The 18,688-nt window shown below is 51.8% G+C and overlaps 6 protein-coding genes across 6 annotated transcripts; 4 read left to right on the top strand and 2 right to left on the bottom strand.

Annotated features, from left to right (window-relative positions):
- Positions 1 to 1,150: 1,150 nt before the first annotated feature.
- Positions 1,151 to 8,764, top strand: ags2 (alpha-1,3-glucan synthase Ags2; the record flags this gene model as incomplete). Its single annotated transcript, XM_056660552.1, has 7 exons — positions 1,151 to 1,501; positions 1,563 to 1,738; positions 1,800 to 4,654; positions 4,687 to 7,789; positions 7,849 to 8,054; positions 8,126 to 8,636; positions 8,716 to 8,764. 7 exons carry the CDS (start codon positions 1,151 to 1,153, stop codon positions 8,762 to 8,764), a joined length of 7,251 nt encoding a protein of 2,416 aa, XP_056507050.1.
- Positions 8,765 to 9,294: 530 nt separating this feature from the next.
- luA (3-isopropylmalate dehydratase LEU1) lies at positions 9,295 to 11,777 on the bottom strand (the record flags this gene model as incomplete). The annotated part of the gene is made up of 4 exons (XM_056660551.1): positions 9,295 to 11,400; positions 11,459 to 11,533; positions 11,590 to 11,621; positions 11,678 to 11,777. 4 exons carry the CDS (start codon positions 11,775 to 11,777, stop codon positions 9,295 to 9,297), a joined length of 2,313 nt encoding a protein of 770 aa, XP_056507049.1.
- A 142-nt stretch (positions 11,778 to 11,919) lies between these two features.
- Positions 11,920 to 12,144, top strand: NUU61_010025 (uncharacterized protein; the record flags this gene model as incomplete). Its single annotated transcript, XM_056660550.1, has 1 exon — positions 11,920 to 12,144. The coding sequence occupies one exon, from the start codon at positions 11,920 to 11,922 to the stop codon at positions 12,142 to 12,144; it is 225 nt and encodes a 74-aa protein (XP_056507048.1).
- A 1,344-nt stretch (positions 12,145 to 13,488) lies between these two features.
- On the top strand, positions 13,489 to 15,071 carry NUU61_010024 (DUF895 domain membrane protein; the record flags this gene model as incomplete). Its single annotated transcript, XM_056660549.1, has 4 exons — positions 13,489 to 13,576; positions 13,652 to 14,693; positions 14,756 to 14,852; positions 14,913 to 15,071. Coding segments are annotated over 4 exons (1,386 nt in total), but the record flags the coding sequence as incomplete, so codon positions are not given.
- Positions 15,072 to 15,551: 480 nt separating this feature from the next.
- NUU61_010023 (UDP-N-acetylglucosamine--dolichyl-phosphate N-acetylglucosaminephosphotransferase) lies at positions 15,552 to 17,058 on the bottom strand (the record flags this gene model as incomplete). The annotated part of the gene is made up of 3 exons (XM_056660548.1): positions 15,552 to 16,529; positions 16,586 to 16,766; positions 16,814 to 17,058. 3 exons carry the CDS (start codon positions 17,056 to 17,058, stop codon positions 15,552 to 15,554), a joined length of 1,404 nt encoding a protein of 467 aa, XP_056507046.1.
- A 268-nt stretch (positions 17,059 to 17,326) lies between these two features.
- Positions 17,327 to 18,622, top strand: NUU61_010022 (putative nuclear pore protein (SEH1); the record flags this gene model as incomplete). Its single annotated transcript, XM_056660547.1, has 3 exons — positions 17,327 to 17,539; positions 17,623 to 18,460; positions 18,516 to 18,622. Coding segments are annotated over 3 exons (1,158 nt in total), but the record flags the coding sequence as incomplete, so codon positions are not given.
- Between the last annotated feature and the right edge of the window lie 66 nt (positions 18,623 to 18,688).

The following is an 18,688-nucleotide window of genomic DNA, read 5'->3' as shown; positions in this document are numbered from 1 at the left end:
AATCATCACTAATCGAATGATGTAAGCCTGTGCAGCAGGTTGATCGGAAGCAAAAAAAATATCCAGATCTATTGACAGTTGAGGTTTGAATCGGACCGATCGTGGACCAACGATGCATACTCCGCGCCGATCTACATCACTCAACCATTGCTTTGGTCACTACCATCCATGATCGAGTATCACGGAGCCCTGTCGTACATCCATTACATGGATTGCACGGTAGATATTGTCGAGACAAGACCATCCCAGAAGGGTTTTCGGCACTGCAGAAACACCAATGTTGCTGGGAGCCCCCGAACGGTAGGCGACATCTCGTAAGACAAGTACTGGATGGGCGTTTCCCAAGCCCCACAATCTCTGGAAATAGCTTTCTGTCAACCAGGGTGCTTGTAATCATAGCACGGAAAGATCTAGACAGACAACCTCCCCGAGGTCACTGCCCCCTATCAGCAAGTCTCTTCGGCTCTCACCGTTCATTCCGGTCTCAAGGCTCCGCGAAAGCCTCCACATTGTCAAGCTTCAGACACAGGTCGAGGCGATTCAATTGTGTACTTTGTGTGATGTAGAGACAAGAAAAAAAAAGGCACATAAAGTTTCCTTTCCAGTATGCTGTGGGATCCGACCTCAGCTGGGAGGTTTAGTTGCTGGTGTCCAACGCACACTTGTTATTCTCCGATTCCTTTTATTAATTCTATTATACTCGTCGATTTTCCTCTTTTCTTTCTTTTCTTTTCCTCTTCAGCCAAGGACTAGCTCAACCGGAAAGCACCTTAGGTAAAATCCATTGCGGTTGAGAATGCTTGTGGCTCATTGTTGATACTCGGTTTCTACTTCGTCGTCTCTCCCCGTCCTGCAATATCCCGCTTTGTATTCTGACAAGCAGACCCTCGGTTTCATTGGTGGTGAGTTGCTTTTATTCTTTTGCTGCTATGAGCAAAGGTTTTGTTTGAGTCTAGGGTTGTAGTTCCCTGTCTCCCCGGGCCACCTTACGCTCGACAACTTTGCACTGACCAAAGAACAAGGCATAGTATCGCTTTGAATTCCCTCTTTGAAAAGCTGATATACACTTTCTTCCTATCTCCACTTCACGCCCTCAACACATGCTGTCAGTTTAAACGCAGCAACCGGCTTCTGAGAGTGATCGGCTACCATGCATTGGAGGTATACAAGCGCCCTGCTTGCCCTCTATGCAGCAACGGTAAAATGTTGGCCCTACGACGAGTCCCTGGTTGAATACAACCTCAATGAAAACAAAGCCGCCAGAAATCCCGCCGAATACTGGGGAGAATGGCCCAACCACACCTACTTCCCCTCGCCCGAAAATTGGCGCTTCCCTGTATATACACTCTTCCTGGACAGATTCGTTAATGGTGACCCCACGAACGACAACATTAATGGTACTCTCTTTGAACACGATCTAAATTCGAATCAAATGCGCCATGGCGGCGACGTTGCTGGCTTGATTGATACTTTGGACTATCTACAGGGAATGGGGATCAAGGTAAGTATAATTTCATAGATCTAATTCATTGATGTCTTTTTGCTTATCTTAGCCTTGCCAGGGTATCTATCTCGCAGGTCTGGTTTTAATGAACCAGCCATGGGGATCTGATGGCTACTCGGCTCTCGACACCACTCTGCTTGATCAGCATTTCGGGACTCTGCAAGCATGGAGAAATGCAATTACGGAGATCCACAACCGCGGGATGTATGTCATATTTGACAACACCGTGTCGACGTAAGTACTCCCAGGAACCAAGCAATTTGCCTTTCAGCCGAGCGTACTAATTGACATCTAGAATGGGAGACCTCATCGGCTTTGAGGGCTACCTCAATACCACGACGCCATTCACTCTCAAGGAGCACAAGGCCATGTGGAAATCAGACCGGCATTATGTTGATTTCGAGTTTGGCAACACCTACAACGAAACATGCGACTATCCTCGTTTTTGGAATGAAACAGGTTACCCCGTGGACCAATACGTGTGGGACGAGCTAGGTGGCTGCTACGACAGCGACTTCGATCAGTACGGTGACATTGAAGCCTTTGGAGTCTTCCCGGACTGGAAGCGTGAACTGGCCAAGTTCGCCTCTGTGCAGGATCGTCTGCGAGAATGGGTCCCCAGCGTCAGAGAGCGGCTCATCCGTCACTCTTGTATGATCATTTCCTCATTAGACATCGATGGCTTCCGATATGACAAGGCCACCCAGGCCACAGTGGATGCCATGGGTGATATCTCCGGTGCGTACCGCGGGTGTGCTCGACGAGTTGGAAAAGAGAACTTCTTCCTCCCCGGGGAAATCACCGGTGGAAACACGTTTGGCTCTATCTTCCTTGGCCGTGGTCGCCAGCCAGACATGCAGCCGGACACCCTCGACAAGGCATTCCACATGACAAATTCCTCGGATTCGACGTACTTCATTCGTGATGACAACAAGCAGGCCATCGATGGCGCTGCGTTTCACTATTCGGTGTATCGCTCCCTTACCCGGTTCCTGGGCATGGACGGCAACCTTGCTGCTGGCTACGATGTCCCTGTCAACTGGACCCAAGCCTGGTATGAAATGGTACTCACTAATGACATGATAAATGCCAACACCGGCAAGTTTGATCCTCGCCACATGTATGGAGCCACAAACCAGGACGTGTTCCGTTGGCCGACCATCGAACTGGGTATTGAGAGACAGCTGTTAGCCCTGTTCATCACGACCCTGCACATGCCAGGTATTCCTCTGCTTCTCTGGGGAGAAGAGCAGGCATTTTATGTCCTGGATGCCTCGGCCTCCAATTATATCTTTGGTCGCCAGGCCATGTCCCCGGCAACGGCATGGAAGACTCATGGTTGCTTCCAGCTCAACTCCACTCAGTACTACAAGTGGCCTATTCAGTCAGGACGGTTGGGCTGCCATGATGATAGTGTCACATACGACCACCGTGATCCCGCCCACCCCATGCGAAATATCATCAAGCACATGTACCAGATGCGAGAGGACTACGGGGCTCTGAATGATGGCTGGTGGATGCAACTACTGTCAAACCACACCCGCAACGTCTATCTCCCCGGCTCGAATGGCGAACCCACTGAAACCGGCATGTGGTCTGTGTTGCGCAGTCCTTACTACCAAATGCAAGATCTGGGAGAAACTGGCAACCAGACTGTCTGGATGTTGTATCAGAATGAAAACCGCACGGTCACTTATGAGTTTGATTGCGGTGACCAAGACACAGCCTTGGTTGCGCCATTTGATACTAATACCACAGTCAAAAATCTTTTCTATCCCCATGATGAGTTCAGGCTTCAGGAAGGTCCGACAAAGCTTCATTTGAATGGATCCTCAAAGTTCAATGGCTGTCTTGACAGCTTGACTCTTCAGCCCTACGAATTTAGGGCTTACATCCCCAAACAGAAATTCGTGCCCCCTCGGCCAATGATCACTAAATTTACCCCGGGACATGACATTCCACTGCTTTCGACTGCTGCGTCGGGTCAGAGCGAAAGTCTTGACATCGGTTTATATTTCTCAACTGAGATGAATTGCACCTCAGTCACAAACTCAGTATCGCTCGAGTCATCCACTGAACCCGGAACTGCACCTTCCGTGGACTTGAATAGTATCAATTGTCGGAATATCACTACGGAAAACACCACTTACGTTGGCCAGATCCCCGCAGTCTGGGCTTGGACGGCTAAGCTCGCCGACGTATACAACGGTGTGCACAAGCTTACCGTTAGCAACGCAACCAGTGTTGATGGAAGAACAACTGGCGCCATTGATCATTTCCTTATCCGGGTTGGACAGAACGATAACCCTCTAGTATTCACTTCGGCAAACTACTCAAGCCGCCTGCTCCATGAATATCCCAATGGCACTCTCTACATTCAACAGCACGCGGCTGGGGCTGACAAGTATCGCTATTCCACCAACTGGGGCAGCACATACTCCGACTGGCTCCCATACAAGGGTGGAAACCAAACAATCAAAGAGCTACCATGGTCAGGGACAAAGAAGCAGCAGTGGAAGGGAAAGCATGTTCGAGTCGAATACTGGAGTCGCTTCACTGGTAGCAGCGATTACTTCCAAGAGGGTGACGGTACCGGCTGGAATTCAGCAATTCAGCGCCGGTTCCCTCATCTTTTCTTCAACGGCCCGTTCAACCAGTATGGCTACGATGCTGGCTTGGACAACATCGTCAGACAAGATGACCAGGGCAGGTGGAACTTCCGCTTCATGGCCGAGTGGCCCGCCCAGGGACAACTCAACGTCTGGGGCATCAATCCGGACGGCCAGCCCGATCAAAGCTATATTTACGGAGATTCCGATGGAGACTCGGTCCTTGACCGTCTTCCCCCGTCCTCACTCAGTGTGACAACCATCAATATCACCCAACACCCACCTAATCCGCACTTGGCTTGGAAGATTCACCTGGACGACTCGAATTTGCGATTCCAGCTGCTTCCTACGGGGTCGAAATATGTCCAGATGGCCCTTTACTTCTTACTTTGGATTGTACCGGTTATCACCGCAACTACTTGCGCCTACATCTTCATGAAGACCTTCTACCGGATCAAGTTCAACCAGGTTGGCGTGAGTGAAAAGAAAACACTCATCTCGCTGGATATCCTGAACCGATTCAAGGTCTCCGACCTTGAGGGTGGGGGTCGAAGAACCCATTCCTACGGCTAGCCAACAAGTCGCGATTCCTCCAGAGCACCTCCGTCTTTGGAAACCGGACATCGCGCCGACGAAAGGTCCTTGTCGCGACGATGGAGTACGACCTTGACGACTGGGGCATCAAAATCAAGATCGGGGGTTTGGGCGTCATGGCCCAGCTCATGGGTAAACAGCTCGGGCACCAGGATCTCATCTGGGTCATTCCCTGCGTCGGTGGCGTGGAATACCCAGTGGACAAATCCGCTGAGTCCATGTTCGTCATGATCCTTGGGAATTCCTACGAGATCAAAATCCAGTACCACTACCTGAGGAACATCACGTTTGTCCTCTTGGATGCTCCCGTCTTCCGCCAGCAGTCGGTCATCGAGCCCTACCCAGCCCGCATGGACGATTTGGATAGTGCCATTTACTACTCGGCTTGGAACCAGTGCATTGCGCAGGCTATCAAACGGTTTCCTGTGGACCTCTACCATGTCAATGACTACCATGGCTCGATTGCTCCTCTGTATCTTCTGCCCGAAACGGTTCCCATTTGCTTGTCGCTCCACAATGCCGAGTTCCAAGGGTTGTGGCCAATGCGGACCCAAAAGGAAAAGAGCGAGGTGTGCTCCGTGTTCAACCTCGACATGGACGTCGTCACTCGCTATGTCCAATTCGGTGAGATATTCAATCTGCTACATGCCGGCGCGAGCTATCTCCGTCTACACCAGCAAGGCTTTGGAGCTGTTGGTGTGTCGAAGAAGTACGGGAAGCGCTCGTACGCGCGGTATCCTATTTTCTGGGGCTTGAAGAAGGTCGGCAACCTACCGAATCCTGATCCCTCCGATATTGGCGAGTGGAACAAGGAGCTGCCCAAGGAGAGAGACATCAATGTCGACAATGACTATGAGTCTCGCCGCGCAGAGCTCAAGCGCCAGGCGCAAGAATGGGCTGGTCTTCAGCAAAACCCCAACGCCGACCTTCTGGTCTTTGTTGGCCGGTGGTCTATGCAGAAGGGAGTCGATCTCATCGCCGATGTCATGCCGGGGGTCCTGGAAGCTCGACCGAACGTCCAATTGATCTGCGTGGGGCCTGTCATTGACTTGTATGGCAAGTTTGCGGCGCTGAAGCTCGATCGGATGATGAAGCTGTATCCTGGCCGCGTGTTCTCCAAGCCCCAGTTCACTGTGTTGCCTTCGTTCATTTTCTCAGGTGCAGAATTCGCCTTGATCCCCTCGCGTGATGAGCCGTTCGGTCTTGTCGCTGTTGAATTTGGCCGCAAAGGCGCTCTTGGTATTGGAGCTCGAGTGGGAGGACTGGGTCAGATGCCTGGTTGGTGGTATACTGTCGAGTCGACCACCACATCGCACCTCCTCAAGCAGTTCAAACTGGCTATTGACAGTGCGCTAAACTCCAAACCGGAGGTACGAGCGATGATGCGCGCTCGGTCAGCCAAACAGCGTTTCCCGGTTGCCCAGTGGATCGAGGATCTGGAAATCCTGCAGTCGACGGCTCTTCGCATCCATCATAAGGAGCGTACCAAAGCCCAGAGTCAGTCATCGATTTCCACGGGTGCATACAATGCTATCTACGGCATGATGACTCCACAGGCACCACAGGCTGCTGCATCGACCAGGTCCGGCACCTCGAGTGGCACATTGACTCCACCGCTGCAGTCATCCAGTCGCCCTGGCACGGTAGCTTCACTGCAACGAAGCTCGATTATCTACAGTCGCGACCCCAGTCCCGGTGGTGACAGCAGACCAAAGTCAGGGCTGAGTCGTCAGATGTCATTTGGTTTGCGGCCTGTCTCTGGTCAAATGGAACCACGCGGCCGGCGCGACCTCGGCAAGGGCAGCACTGTTGAGAATGAGGAACATGCTGGAGCTCCATCGCCAGATGCAGAAGACAACAGCGACGACGAAATGCTGTCCACCTGCTATGGAGACGATGAGGACACCATGGGCCCGGAGTCGGAGTCAGGACGGCGACTGGAGGGCTCTTCGCAGACCCCCCAGGGTGCAGGGATTCCTCTCACCAAGGACGTGCTAGCGAATCGACACTCGAGTCAAGGATCCCTGTTGGCTCGCTCGATCAACACACCCTCGAGTTCGACAGCCCCCAGCACTGCCGGAACCGATGACACGCTTCTTCCTCCATCGCGCCCTTGGGCGGAGGCTGGAAGCCGCCTTAGCAGCTCATCTGTATTATCAGTGGACTTAGTCGTGGGCGACAAGAAAGACTTCAAGCTGCAAAAGGTCGACCCGTTCTTCACAGACAGCAACGGCGAGTACTATCGAGCATTCGAGAAGAGACTCGAAGAGCTGAATGGCACCAACTCCGACTCCCAGCTCTGCATCGAGCAGTACCTCGAGAAAAGCGAGAAGAAATGGTATGACAAATTCCGTGATGCACGTCTGGGCCGCAACCAATCCCCCGTTCCTTCAGTGCACCATGACAAGGCCGGCGCGTCTCCAACGGGGTCTATCGCCAACGACGAGACAACATCGTACGAAGGCGGAGGCCAGGAGAGAAAGGAAGGTGGCGATGAGTTCCAACTGGGAGAAAACTACGTTCCTCCAACTGGTCTAAAGAAATGGATGCAAATGCGCATCGGGGAGTGGCCGGTCTACTCTCTCTTCCTGGGTCTCGGACAGATCATCGCCGCCAATTCCTACCAGATTACCCTGCTCACTGGTGAGGTGGGCCAGACGCCACAGAAGCTGTATGGGATTGCAACCGTGTACCTGATCACCTCGATTCTGTGGTGGCTCTTCTTCCGGTTCTTCAAGTCAGTGCTTGTCCTGACGGTGCCGTGGTTCCTGTACGGGCTGGCATTCTTGATTATCGGACTTGCTCACTTCGAGCCTAATTCACACAGCCGTGGTTGGATTCAGAATGTCGGCAGTGGTGTCTACGCGGCTGCCTCGTCGAGTGGCTCGATCTTCTTCTCGCTGAACTTTGGTGACGAGAGCGGTGCCCCGGTTAAGCAGTGGGTGTTCCGTGCGTGTTTGATCCAGGGCACGCAGCAGGCCTATGTCATTGCGCTTTGGTACTGGGGCTCGACTCTCACCAAGGCTACCAATGCCGGCATCGCCAATGCCCAGGGAAACATCACCAATACCTGGAGAATGACGTATGTTTTTATCTTCTTATGTTGTCCTGGATTGAGCGCTTTGCTAATAGTTGGACTAGTGCAATCTGTACGCCCATCACGGTCTTTTTATGGACCGTCGGTCTACTGGTTTACTTTGGCTTGCCGAACTACTATCGCCAGACACCTGGCAAGGTCCCCTCCTTCTATAAATCCGTCTTCCGGCGCAAGATCGTGCTCTGGAACTGGGTGGTGGTGATTCTACAGAATTTCTTCCTGAGTGCGCCCTATGGTCGGAACTGGAACTGTAAGTTTGGAACTCATTCTGTCTTCCCTACTTTCATCAACTACAGATCACTAACATCTCTTCTCTTCCAGTCCTCTGGATCTCCACCCACGCCAAACCATGGCAAATCCTCCTCCTCTGTATCGCCTTCTTCGGCTTCATCTGGATCGCTGTGCTCTTCCTCCTGGGTTGGCTCTCCAAATCCCACAGCTGGATCCTACCCGTCGTCGCCTGCGGTCTCGGAGCACCACGCTGGGCCCAGATCTGGTGGGGAACCTCTGGGTCAGGCCTATTCCTGCCCTGGGCAGGGAGTTACACCTCTGGAGCCCTGGTCTCTCGGAGTCTGTGGCTCTGGCTGGGCGTGCTAGACGCGCTACAGGGCCTGGGCTTCGGCATGATCCTGCTACAGACCTTGACCCGCATGCACATCTGCTTCACGCTTCTTGTGTCGCAGGTGCTAGGCTCCATTGCTACGATCTGCGCCAGAACTTTTGCACCTAATAAAATCGGGCCGGGGCCTATCTCGCCGGATATCACGGCTGGTGCGGGTGCGCTAGGGAATGCGTGGTTTTGGATTGCGTTGATTTTCCAGCTTCTCATTTGGTATGTTGTCTCTTCTTCTCTATTTTACTGGTGATCATCACCCTGGTCTTGAAATCCATTCTAACAATGGTCATTATAGCGGCGGCTTCCTTCTCTTCTTCCGCAGAGAGCAGCTCTCGAAGCCTTGAAGTGGCGAGCGAGTGTTTGGATTTCCTTTGTTTGGGATTCTTCGGATGCGGCAAAGTGGTTTCTATAATGAGTGGTCTCATCTTTGACGAACGACTTTTCTTACGCACTTCTCTTTCCTATGTCATTTTGATCTCGAGAGTTGCTTTGTTGTCAATTGGGTCTGCACTAATTACTATCTAATGTAATGACCTCTCATGCTATTTCTCGGCCACACTTTGTGGAGCTCTAAAGCAAAAAGCAAAAGAAAATCAAGTGAATATACATAGCTTACGGTGAGGAAATTGCAAAGTTTGATCGAAGATCGTCATTCATTCTCATTTCAGTTCGTATACTACTCCAGCAGGCCAACAGCCCAGAGATAGCCATGTCCAAAACAAGATAGGACGGGCAGCCACGAACAACAGGGGGATATAGCTTTTGAGACTCAAAGGGAAACAATAGAAAGGAAAACAGGCAAGATGCAGGTAGATCCTTTATTACTCTATCCAAGCACCTCCTCCGCATCAGCACCGCAACCAGAGGGGCAACTTTACCACTCGAGGGGTTCATTCTTCACGTCACCCCGGTTGGTCTTGGGGACAGGGGCCGCATCGACTCTAGTGGCGCCGCGCTGGCCCCGGCTCAGGTAGCCGCTGCCATCCAGCCAAGGGGTTTCCAGGCTCCGCTTAGCCTCAAAGGTGCGGATCTTCGACTCCATCTGGAGGGTGAGGCCGATATCATCGAGGCCGTTGACGAGGCAGTGCTTGCGGAAACCGTCGACGTCAAAGCCGACGATCTTGTTGCCCTCGGCATCCTTGACCTCCTGGCTGACGAGATCGACCTCGACCTCGCGGCCGGCGCGGGCCTCGGTGGCGATCTTCTGCAGAGCGGCCTCGTCCGAGACCACGACGGGAAGCATGCCGTTCTTGAAGGTGTTGTTGAAGAAGATGTCGGCGAAGGACGGCGCGATGATACACTTGATACCGAAGTCGAGCAGAGCCCATGGCGCGTGCTCACGCGAGCTACCGCACCCGAAGTTGGGACCCGTAACGACCAGGATCTTGGAATCGCGGTAGATGCCCTGGTTCAGCACGAAATCAGGATTTTCTTGGCCGTCTGTGTAGCGGAGCTCAAAGAAACAGGCCGAGCCTAGGCCCGTACGCTTAATGGTCTTGAGGAATTGCTTGGGGATGATGGCGTCGGTGTCGACGTTAGCGCGGTCCAGGGGTGCCGCGATACCCTTCAGGGTGGTGAACTTCGGGAGTCCTTCGCTGCTGCCACCGGCGGACGAATTGGTGTGCGGCTCGTCATCGGCGGGCAGGTCCAGGACCCGGTCAAGCTCATCCTCGGTCGCGGGAGACTCGACCTCCGGCTCGACATCCACCTTGGGCTGCGCCTTGGCGAGGACAGGGCTGGGAACGACGTGCTCACGAACGTCGGCGAGCTTGCCGACAATCGCAGCGGTGGCTGCCATGGCGGGCGACATGAGGTGGGTGCGGCCCTGAGCACCCTGGCGTCCCTCGAAGTTCCGGTTGGAGGTACTGGCACAGCGCTCCTTGGGCGACAGGATATCCGGGTTCATGCCTAGACACATGGAGCACCCAGCCTCACGCCATTCAAACCCAGCATCAGTAAATATCTTGTCAAGGCCCTCGGACTCGGCCTGCTGCTTGACCAAACCCGATCCAGGCACGATCATAGCGCGCTTGATGTTGTCGGCGATCTTGCGGCCGTTGACAACCTTGGCCGCGGCCCGGAGATCCTCAATTCTAGCGTTGGTACACGATCCAATGAAGACCTTATCCACGGGGATCTCCTTCATCGGGGTACCCGCCGTGAGACCCATGTACTCGAGAGCCCGCTTGCAGGAAGTCTTGCGGTTCTCATCCTCGAAGTCATCGGGGCCGGGAACAACACCGCTGATCGGAATCACATCCTGCGGAGAGGTACCCCAGGAGATGGTGGGGGTAATGTCCTTTCCGTCCAGGAAGACGTTGATGTCGTACGCGGCGTCGGCGTCGGACTTCAGGCCCGACCAGTAGTTGGTGGCCTTCTTCCATTCAGCGCTGCCATATTTGGGGGCGAGGGGGCGGCCCTTGAGGTATTCGAACGTCGTCTCGTCCGGTGCAATCATGCCTGCACGTGCACCGGCTTCGATGGACATGTTGCACATGGACATACGCGCCTCCATGCTTAGACCACGAATGACGGATCCGCAGAACTCGATCACAGCACCCGTGCCACCCGCGGTGCCAATGACACCAATAATGTGCAGGACAACGTCCTTGCTGGTAACGCCCGCGGGCAGCTCCCCGTCAACCTGAATACGCATGTTCTTGCTGCGCCGAGTGATGAGGGTCTGGGTTGCGAGGACGTGCTCGACCTCACTGGTTCCGATACCGAATGCAAGAGATCCAAAGGCACCGTGAGTGGAGGTGTGGCTGTCACCGCAGACGACGGTCGTTCCGGGCAGAGTGAAGCCCTGCTCGGGGCCGATAATGTGGACAATACCTTGGCGCTTGTCGCCCATGCCAAAGTAGGTGAGGCCAAAGTCCTTGACATTCTCCTCGAGGGTTGTGCACTGCAGGCGCGAGTCGTTCTCCTTAATGAATTCCTCGGCGTTCTTGAAGTTTTTCCGCGACGATGTGGGGATGTTCTGCAAGAAGCACAACGGTCAGTAATCCAGCATTGAGTGATCGAGAAAGGTGACATACGTGATCGACAGTGACCAGGGTGCAGTCCGGCCGGCGGACCTTGCGGCTAGCATTCTTGAGACCTTCGAAGGCTTGCTGTAAACGGATTGTGAGCAGGTATCTCTTTTGCACAGGACGCGTCAAGTACTTACAGGCGAAGTCACCTCGTGGACAAGGTGGCGGTCTAATTTGCGATCAAGTCAGAAGGAAGACTCTTTGTACAGCAGTAATTCAACATACCAATATACAGCAAGACCGTGCCGTCCTCCTGCTCATTGACAACGTGGGCATCGAAGACCTTGTCGTACAAGGTCTTCGGTTTTGTCTCGGCGGAAGGCATAATGAGTATGGGGAAGAACAATCAAAAAAACAAAAGCAAGAACCAAATTGCCTTGCTATGATTAACCAGTGTTAAGAGACCTAAAGAATGTCTCGAGGGATTTGAAATGCTTGTTATAGGATTTTTCAGCGAGGAATCCGCGATGTCGCTGGGCCGCTGGCCGAGGGGCAACGCCGATTTCGGTCGGTCAGCGACCAATACGCACGCCGCGATTGGCTGCGGTGGCGAAGACGGCGGGGGCCGATGTCGGGGGGCTCGGCGGCTCGCTGCGTTTGCCTCGGGCGCCCCGTTTGACTCAGTCCCTGCGACAACGGACCAGTCGAGGTCTGTGCAAATTGCAGACTCAGAAGACCGATCTATGCAATAGACGCTCTCTAATTTTTCTTATTGCAGAGCTTACGATTATGAATGGTTGTGTATTTTTTTTTGTATGACGTAGTCGACTTCTCCAGATTAGGTTACGGCTCACGCCAAGACAGAGTATGCTCTTCTTCGCTTCTTTCTTGTTTACACAGAGCAGACGCATTATTGTTAATGCTATTTCTAGGCAAAGCTATTGGGCTTTTGGGGTAGTCAATCGATATTGTTTCTTTCCAAGTAAGGAGCAGAGTGAGTAGTTTGTTAGTTTTTGATGATATATATCTTTTGTTTAGGAGTGCATTCGCATTTAAATCTCTTGAACTACGACATTAATATATCGTCCTGGGCTAGTTAGCTCCCAACACTTGTCGCTGAATCAAGCAAAAAGACTTGCTATATGACATTTCAAAGCCTCAGTATACAACGGTCACCGCAGCCTAGCTTTCCAACCACTTGGAAAGACATTTTCTTAGAGCATCAAAGATCTCCTGTCTTTAGCTGCTTGGACAAATCAATCCATCTTGTGTCTTGGGTCACTGTATTTCGGGTGTGTCGTTTCTAGGATTTGCTTCTATTTGCCCCAGAACTACTGAAGACGAAGTTGAATGGCATGGGCCAAACATAGAAATTCGACAATTGTAGTGTTATTGGCGATTTTAAGTGACTGGAAAGAATCTCCAACATAATATAATTTATTATTAGATGCATTATCTGTCGTGAGTTAGTACCCGGTTGGTGAGCTGATGTTCCTGGAGTACCTTCAGAAAGACAGCGCGTGAGTTAATAGACTCGAATAGCAGTAGACTGAATATCGACGGGATTTGATCTTGCTACGGCAAAAGGCTTCCCATCAAGGCTAACAGGGTTTATAGCCATGGAAACGTGAAAACTACCACTAGATCACAAAAGGCCAGGGCCACCTTTGTACAGGAGCACTACTAATAATATGGTATATACTATCACAGCCACTTGCTCTCCTCGCGGCCTATCCCAATTTTCTCAGACAAATAACATTGGATATTTCAGTTGAATATATGTGATATTAACAGTAATAATTGGCATGTTGATACATGCCTGGTTCCCTGTTGGAGTTCCGAGCAAGCACGTAATCTTAGTCCAAAACGACAACATCTGCGATGCCCTGACATTCAATCAAAGTTAAAATAATAAGAACAGACGATAAGACCCCAATGGCGCCATAGCACGAAATCACCTAGTCAAGATGCTATGGTCGAGAGAGTTTTTTATATAACTTTGACCGGCACCAGGATTCAAAGTTGTAAAAGCTCCATTATTAGCGCCTGTCAAGCATTGCCCGTCCCTGGAACCCCAAAATTGAGGATATTGAACTATGGCGAGCGTGGACAAGACCATCCCACCCAAAGATGAAGAAGTAAACAGCGATTCGGTAAATTCCCCAATTTCGGAGCCCCGGAAAAGTGAGTCGCATGTCCCATGCTCTTATACCCCAATGTATTATTCGAGGGTTGGTTAATTACTAACTGACTGGACAGTCAAATGGTACCGGTCGACATTCTACAATGCGCTCATTCTTGGCCTCTGCAACTTTTTGGCTCCTGGCATCTGGGGCGCGATGAATTCGCTAGGTGGAGGAGGCGAAGAAAAACCATACCTCGTCAACGCAGCGAACGCATTGACATTTGGGTTGATGGTGGTGTCCTGTTTTCTCTCAAGTGTTGTTGTTCGCATCATCGGAATCAAATGGACGCTGATCGTCGGGACAATGGGATACGCACCCTATGCGGCTGGGCTGTATATCAACAACCGGTTTGGCCAGGAATGGCTAATAATCCTGGGGGCCGCGCTTTGCGGCCTGTCTGCGGGAATTTTCTGGGCAGCTGAGGCAGCTATTGCGCTCTCATACCCCGAGCCATACAACCAGGGGCGATTCCTGGGGTTTTGGCTCAGCTTTCGCGTTGGAGGTCAAATCCTGGGCGGCGTGATCAGCCTGGCGATCAACGCCCATCGTTCTACCGCAGGAAGCATCTCCTATACCGTCTACCTGGTCTTCATTGCGCTCCAGGCCCTCGGGCCATTCGCCGGGCTGCTCTTGAATAACCCATCCCAGGTCCAGCGCAAGGATGGAATACCCGTCCAGCTCCAGGTCACTAACAGCGTGTGGTTCGAGTTGATGAGTACGGCAAAACTCTTCATCAGTCGCAAGTTCGTTTGCATCATTCCCCTCATTTATCAGGCAGTCTATACCGAGGCGGTGATGTTCACTTATGAAGGTCTGTGGTTCACGGTGCGCGCGAGAGCGCTTGGCTCGTTCCTGGCGGGCGTGATTGCCTTGGTTATTGGGAACGTTCTTGGTGCGTTTCTGGATAACAAGTCCATTTCCCTGAAGACGAGAACTCGGTCTGCCTTTTTCTTTGTCATCGCCTGGCAAGGAATGTGTTGGACCTGGGCGTCGATCGTGACAACCGAGTTCCAGAAAACGAATCCGGTGTTCGACTGGGTTGACCCAGGCTTTGGGAAGGCTTTTGCCCTCTTCTTGTTTTGGGTTGTGGGGTTCCAGATCAACTATATGTACCTGTATGTTGAATCGTTGAAACTGACTCTTGGGGACAAATCAAAGCTGATATGGGAAAAAACAGGTTCTTTTTGGTCGGCAATCTGGCTGACGACCATGAAGAGGTGGTGCGGATTGCAGGCCTGTTGCGTGGGACCGAGTCTGCGGCTCAGACTGTCAGCGTGAGTATTTTCCTGTTGGTGTCCTGTGTTTTGGTTTGGTTGGAGACTAATAGTGTATAGTATGGCCTGAGCAGCGTGTCCATCATGGCCTCGGTGGGGGATGTATACCTCAATTTTGGCCTGTGGGCCGTTGCGATCTTTCCTGCATGGCTCATCATTAGAGAGGTTGGCAAGAAGTTTGGGGACAAAAAGATTGATAGAGAAACCCGTGCTACACGAGGTAATTGGGAATGAGTCATTTGGCCATCATTAACTAGTACGGGAAGTTGTAGAAGGAAGGATCAGCCAGTCTCTATTTGCATTATTGTCACTTCCAACCAGCAGATTTATAATATAAGATTCTAAGGATAGGGTTGTTTTAGAGAAGCAAAACTGCTCTTGATATAGGGCCCCTTTTCTACTCCGAAGCTACCCGCCCGCTTAATAGAGAAAATAATAGAAAAATCGAGATATCAAAAGAGAATAGAAAAGAGCTGTAACCATGGTGACCTTGTGTCAAATAGATAATCAAATATTCTAGATAAGGTTAGAAAAAAGATAACAATAAGTCGCTGAAATCCGATATCTACCCTTTACTATGCTTGCTCAAGCTACGTGATCGAAGGGAGAGTCAGCGGCTGGTAGAAAATATGTACATAAGAATGGTATGATAGCCCGGTGCGGAGACTGCTTCACAGCGACCCTCAAGATTATCAAGAGCTACGAGATACCGAACGCCCGATTATCATGATGAAACACCAGCAATGCCAGACGATGCCGTACGAACAGCCCAAGAGCTCCACAGACAGTCTGGACAGCAACCATATGCCAAGCGAGCCGGTTTTCTTTCATGGGCCCCATCCACACCAACCAAAGATTGAGAATAGTCAAGTTGGTTGACTCAAAGATTTGGCCGTCTTTATTCTTGGTGATGTGTACCAGATGAAGATAATGTAGAAGGTGAAGGGCGGTGGCGATAAACTGAGAAGGAGGAACTGTCCACTCGGTGACAGAAGCCTCCAGCAACCCCGTAGCGGCATTGAACCTTGGCAGTCGGTGACGAGGACAAGGAATAAGCTTAAAAAGCTGTGGTATCGAATACAAGAAGTTGAAGATCTGTGGGGCAAACAGCAGCAGGAGAGTCTTGCTGAAATGACCGAGGATGCCCACGACGGCGAACACCATTCCTGCGAGGTAGCAGTAGGTGTCCCCCACGAAGACCTTGGACGGATACCAGTTGTGGTAGAGAAGAGCTGCAGAGACACCGACGAATGGCAGCAAGAAATATATCGAGAACAGATGCGAATCGGTGGCAGGGTGTGGGTATGGCGTGATCGGCGCGAGATACAGCGCATCGTTGAAAAGCAAGAGAGCTGCAATCACGAGCGACTGAGCCACCTCAATCCCATTAATTCCAGCGAGCATGTTGATGGAGTTGGGACAGAAGATCGCTACAGCAGCCATGTACGTGTAGTACAGCCAGCCGAGATCGACGGAGTCGCCCAGGTAGGGCTGCAGCGGCAGCGGAACGACGACATGAGTGACGCCAAAGTCAACAAAATACACAATGAGCATGGGAATTGATCCAAATGCTGGAATCAGAACTTTGTGTCGCCAGCGGATGTCGAGCAGATCATCCCCGATTCCGAGAATGATAATGGATTGAAGGGATAGAAGTCCCGAGAGGTAGGATGCAAGCTATTCATCATGGTCAGTACAATGTCTGATCGAATCTAAAGATTTTAATAACAAACCTTGCCGTGAGGGAACCGGTGCAAATATCGCCCGTTCTCAGCCTGTTGTGGTTCAAGCACGACATCCCGGTTGCCTCCACCGGATGTTGCTGCCACAATGTCTTTGTAAAAGGCAAAAGGGATGAAAACAATCAGTGCTAACAGATATACCACAGCACAAACTGCACCCATGGTTTCAGGTCTAAACCCCAGGATTAGCCCGTTGATCTTCAAACCTGAGAAGCATACTCATACATTTCAGGCCTCCTGGGCTTAGCCATATCCTTTCCCTTTAATCCTGCCTTCAGAAACACCGGTCCAAGCCATCGGATCAAGCTGAATGCAGTTGCAAAGGAAATACCACCCAGTGCAATAGAAGCCACCAAGGGGGCGCCATCACCCTGAACCGTGTTAACCAGAATATTGATACTGGCCCCCACGAGAGCCAGTAAACACCAGGTCTCGGTGTGGGAGAGGGTACTTGATGTATCCATGGTGGGTGATTGCCCTCAGTACACCTCTACCACAGACAACAGAGCTCAGGCAATCTGGCTTCATTCGCGAAAAACAACCGACCAGGCCCTATTCTGCCCGTAATATCTGACCGCCCTGAGAGCGGTGAAGTTACCTCGTGACGCCGGCAAGGGAAGTCAACCGAGACACGTCTTGGTCTCAGTCGATAACATACAGATGCATCGATAAGACTCATGATTGGTTTGCCCTGCTTCTTTTTGCCTCACCTATAAAACACCGTGGTCGAGCCTAATAGGGGCTGTGGAGCACCCTACAATGACAGGCGGGTTTGCGGACTTCGATGCCGGCCATCGGGATCTGGTGACAGTCACTCGATTCAACTTCTATGGGAATCGTATTGTCACTGCTTCGTCGGACCACCGCATGAAAGTATGGGATCTGAAAGACGGACAATGGCAGCTAACCGACACCTGGCGCGCCCATGATGCTGAAATTCGCGATGTAAGTCTTGAAAAAGCAAAAAGAACACTTCAAGGGCAACTGAGAGAGAAAAAGAGAGACCATTCACTAAATTCCTGTACCAGGCAACATGGAATGGGCCATTTACAGGCCAGCATATCGGCAGCGTGGGCGAGGACATGAAGTTCAAGATCTGGCAAGAAGACGTCACACAACCGCCCAATTCGGGCCGACGGTTCAGATCCATCTTCCGCATGACGGCGCCGCAGAGGCATCCGTTTGTGTCTCTGGACTTTCGCAACATTGACCTGGAGTCGTGGCTGGCCCTTATCACCCGGGATGGCTATCTCATGGTCATGGAACCCGTCAGTGCAGACAATCTTTCAGACTGGCAACCTCTGGATCAGTTTCGAGTATGTTTAGCACCTGAGCGTGGCGAGGAAACGAGCTTCCGGGTTCAATTCCATCACGACCCTACAGATATAACCCACAACATCTCCCCAGACTCGGACCGGAAGAGTCTGTCGCTTGTTGTGGCAGCCATGGACTCCGTCAAGGTCTACCGCACGGATGCGAACCGGCGCTTCTACCATGCGGTTGAGCTGAATGGTCATGGGGGTCTCGTGAGAGACATATCCTGGGCCAATGGCTCTGTGCGGGGCTATGATCTAGTTGCAAGTGGAAGTAAAGACGGCATGGTTCGAATTTTCGAAGTATACACCACCCCGGCTAGTCCAGAGTCACAGAATGCCAACGGCCGGAAGGTTGAAGGCCGAATAAACCCCCCATCGATGCGGGCAACATCCCAGTCTGGGATCGGCTCTGCTCTTGCAAATCGCGCCCCCGAATCTATATCCAATCGCCAGGCCAGCGGCGACTCTCAGTTCCGGCACACATTCAAGCAAGTGGCATGTATCGATAGTAAGCATCTCGATGTGTGGCAAGTTGAATTCTCTTTCTCCGGTGAGCATCGTGCCCCCTCTGCAGTAACATGCGCGTTGGTCTAACTTGCTGCTAGGTGACTCTCTTGTTTCCGCAGGGGATGATGGGGCAGTCCGGTTCTGGAAGAAGTCGTTATCAGGCGAGTGGCTCGAGTTTGCCGAGACCGACATGGCGTCTCAGTGACCAAATATCCTCCGCCTGTGGTTCATTTGATGATGTCTCGAATGAGGCGACCAGCATAAATCTCAT

The sequence above is a fragment of the Penicillium alfredii genome (assembly GCF_028826965.1).
Source record: "Penicillium alfredii strain IBT 34128 chromosome Unknown utg000012l_segment0_segment0, whole genome shotgun sequence".
Lineage (NCBI taxonomy): Eukaryota > Fungi > Ascomycota > Eurotiomycetes > Eurotiales > Aspergillaceae > Penicillium > Penicillium alfredii.
This window is presented reverse-complemented; position numbering and strand designations above follow the sequence as displayed.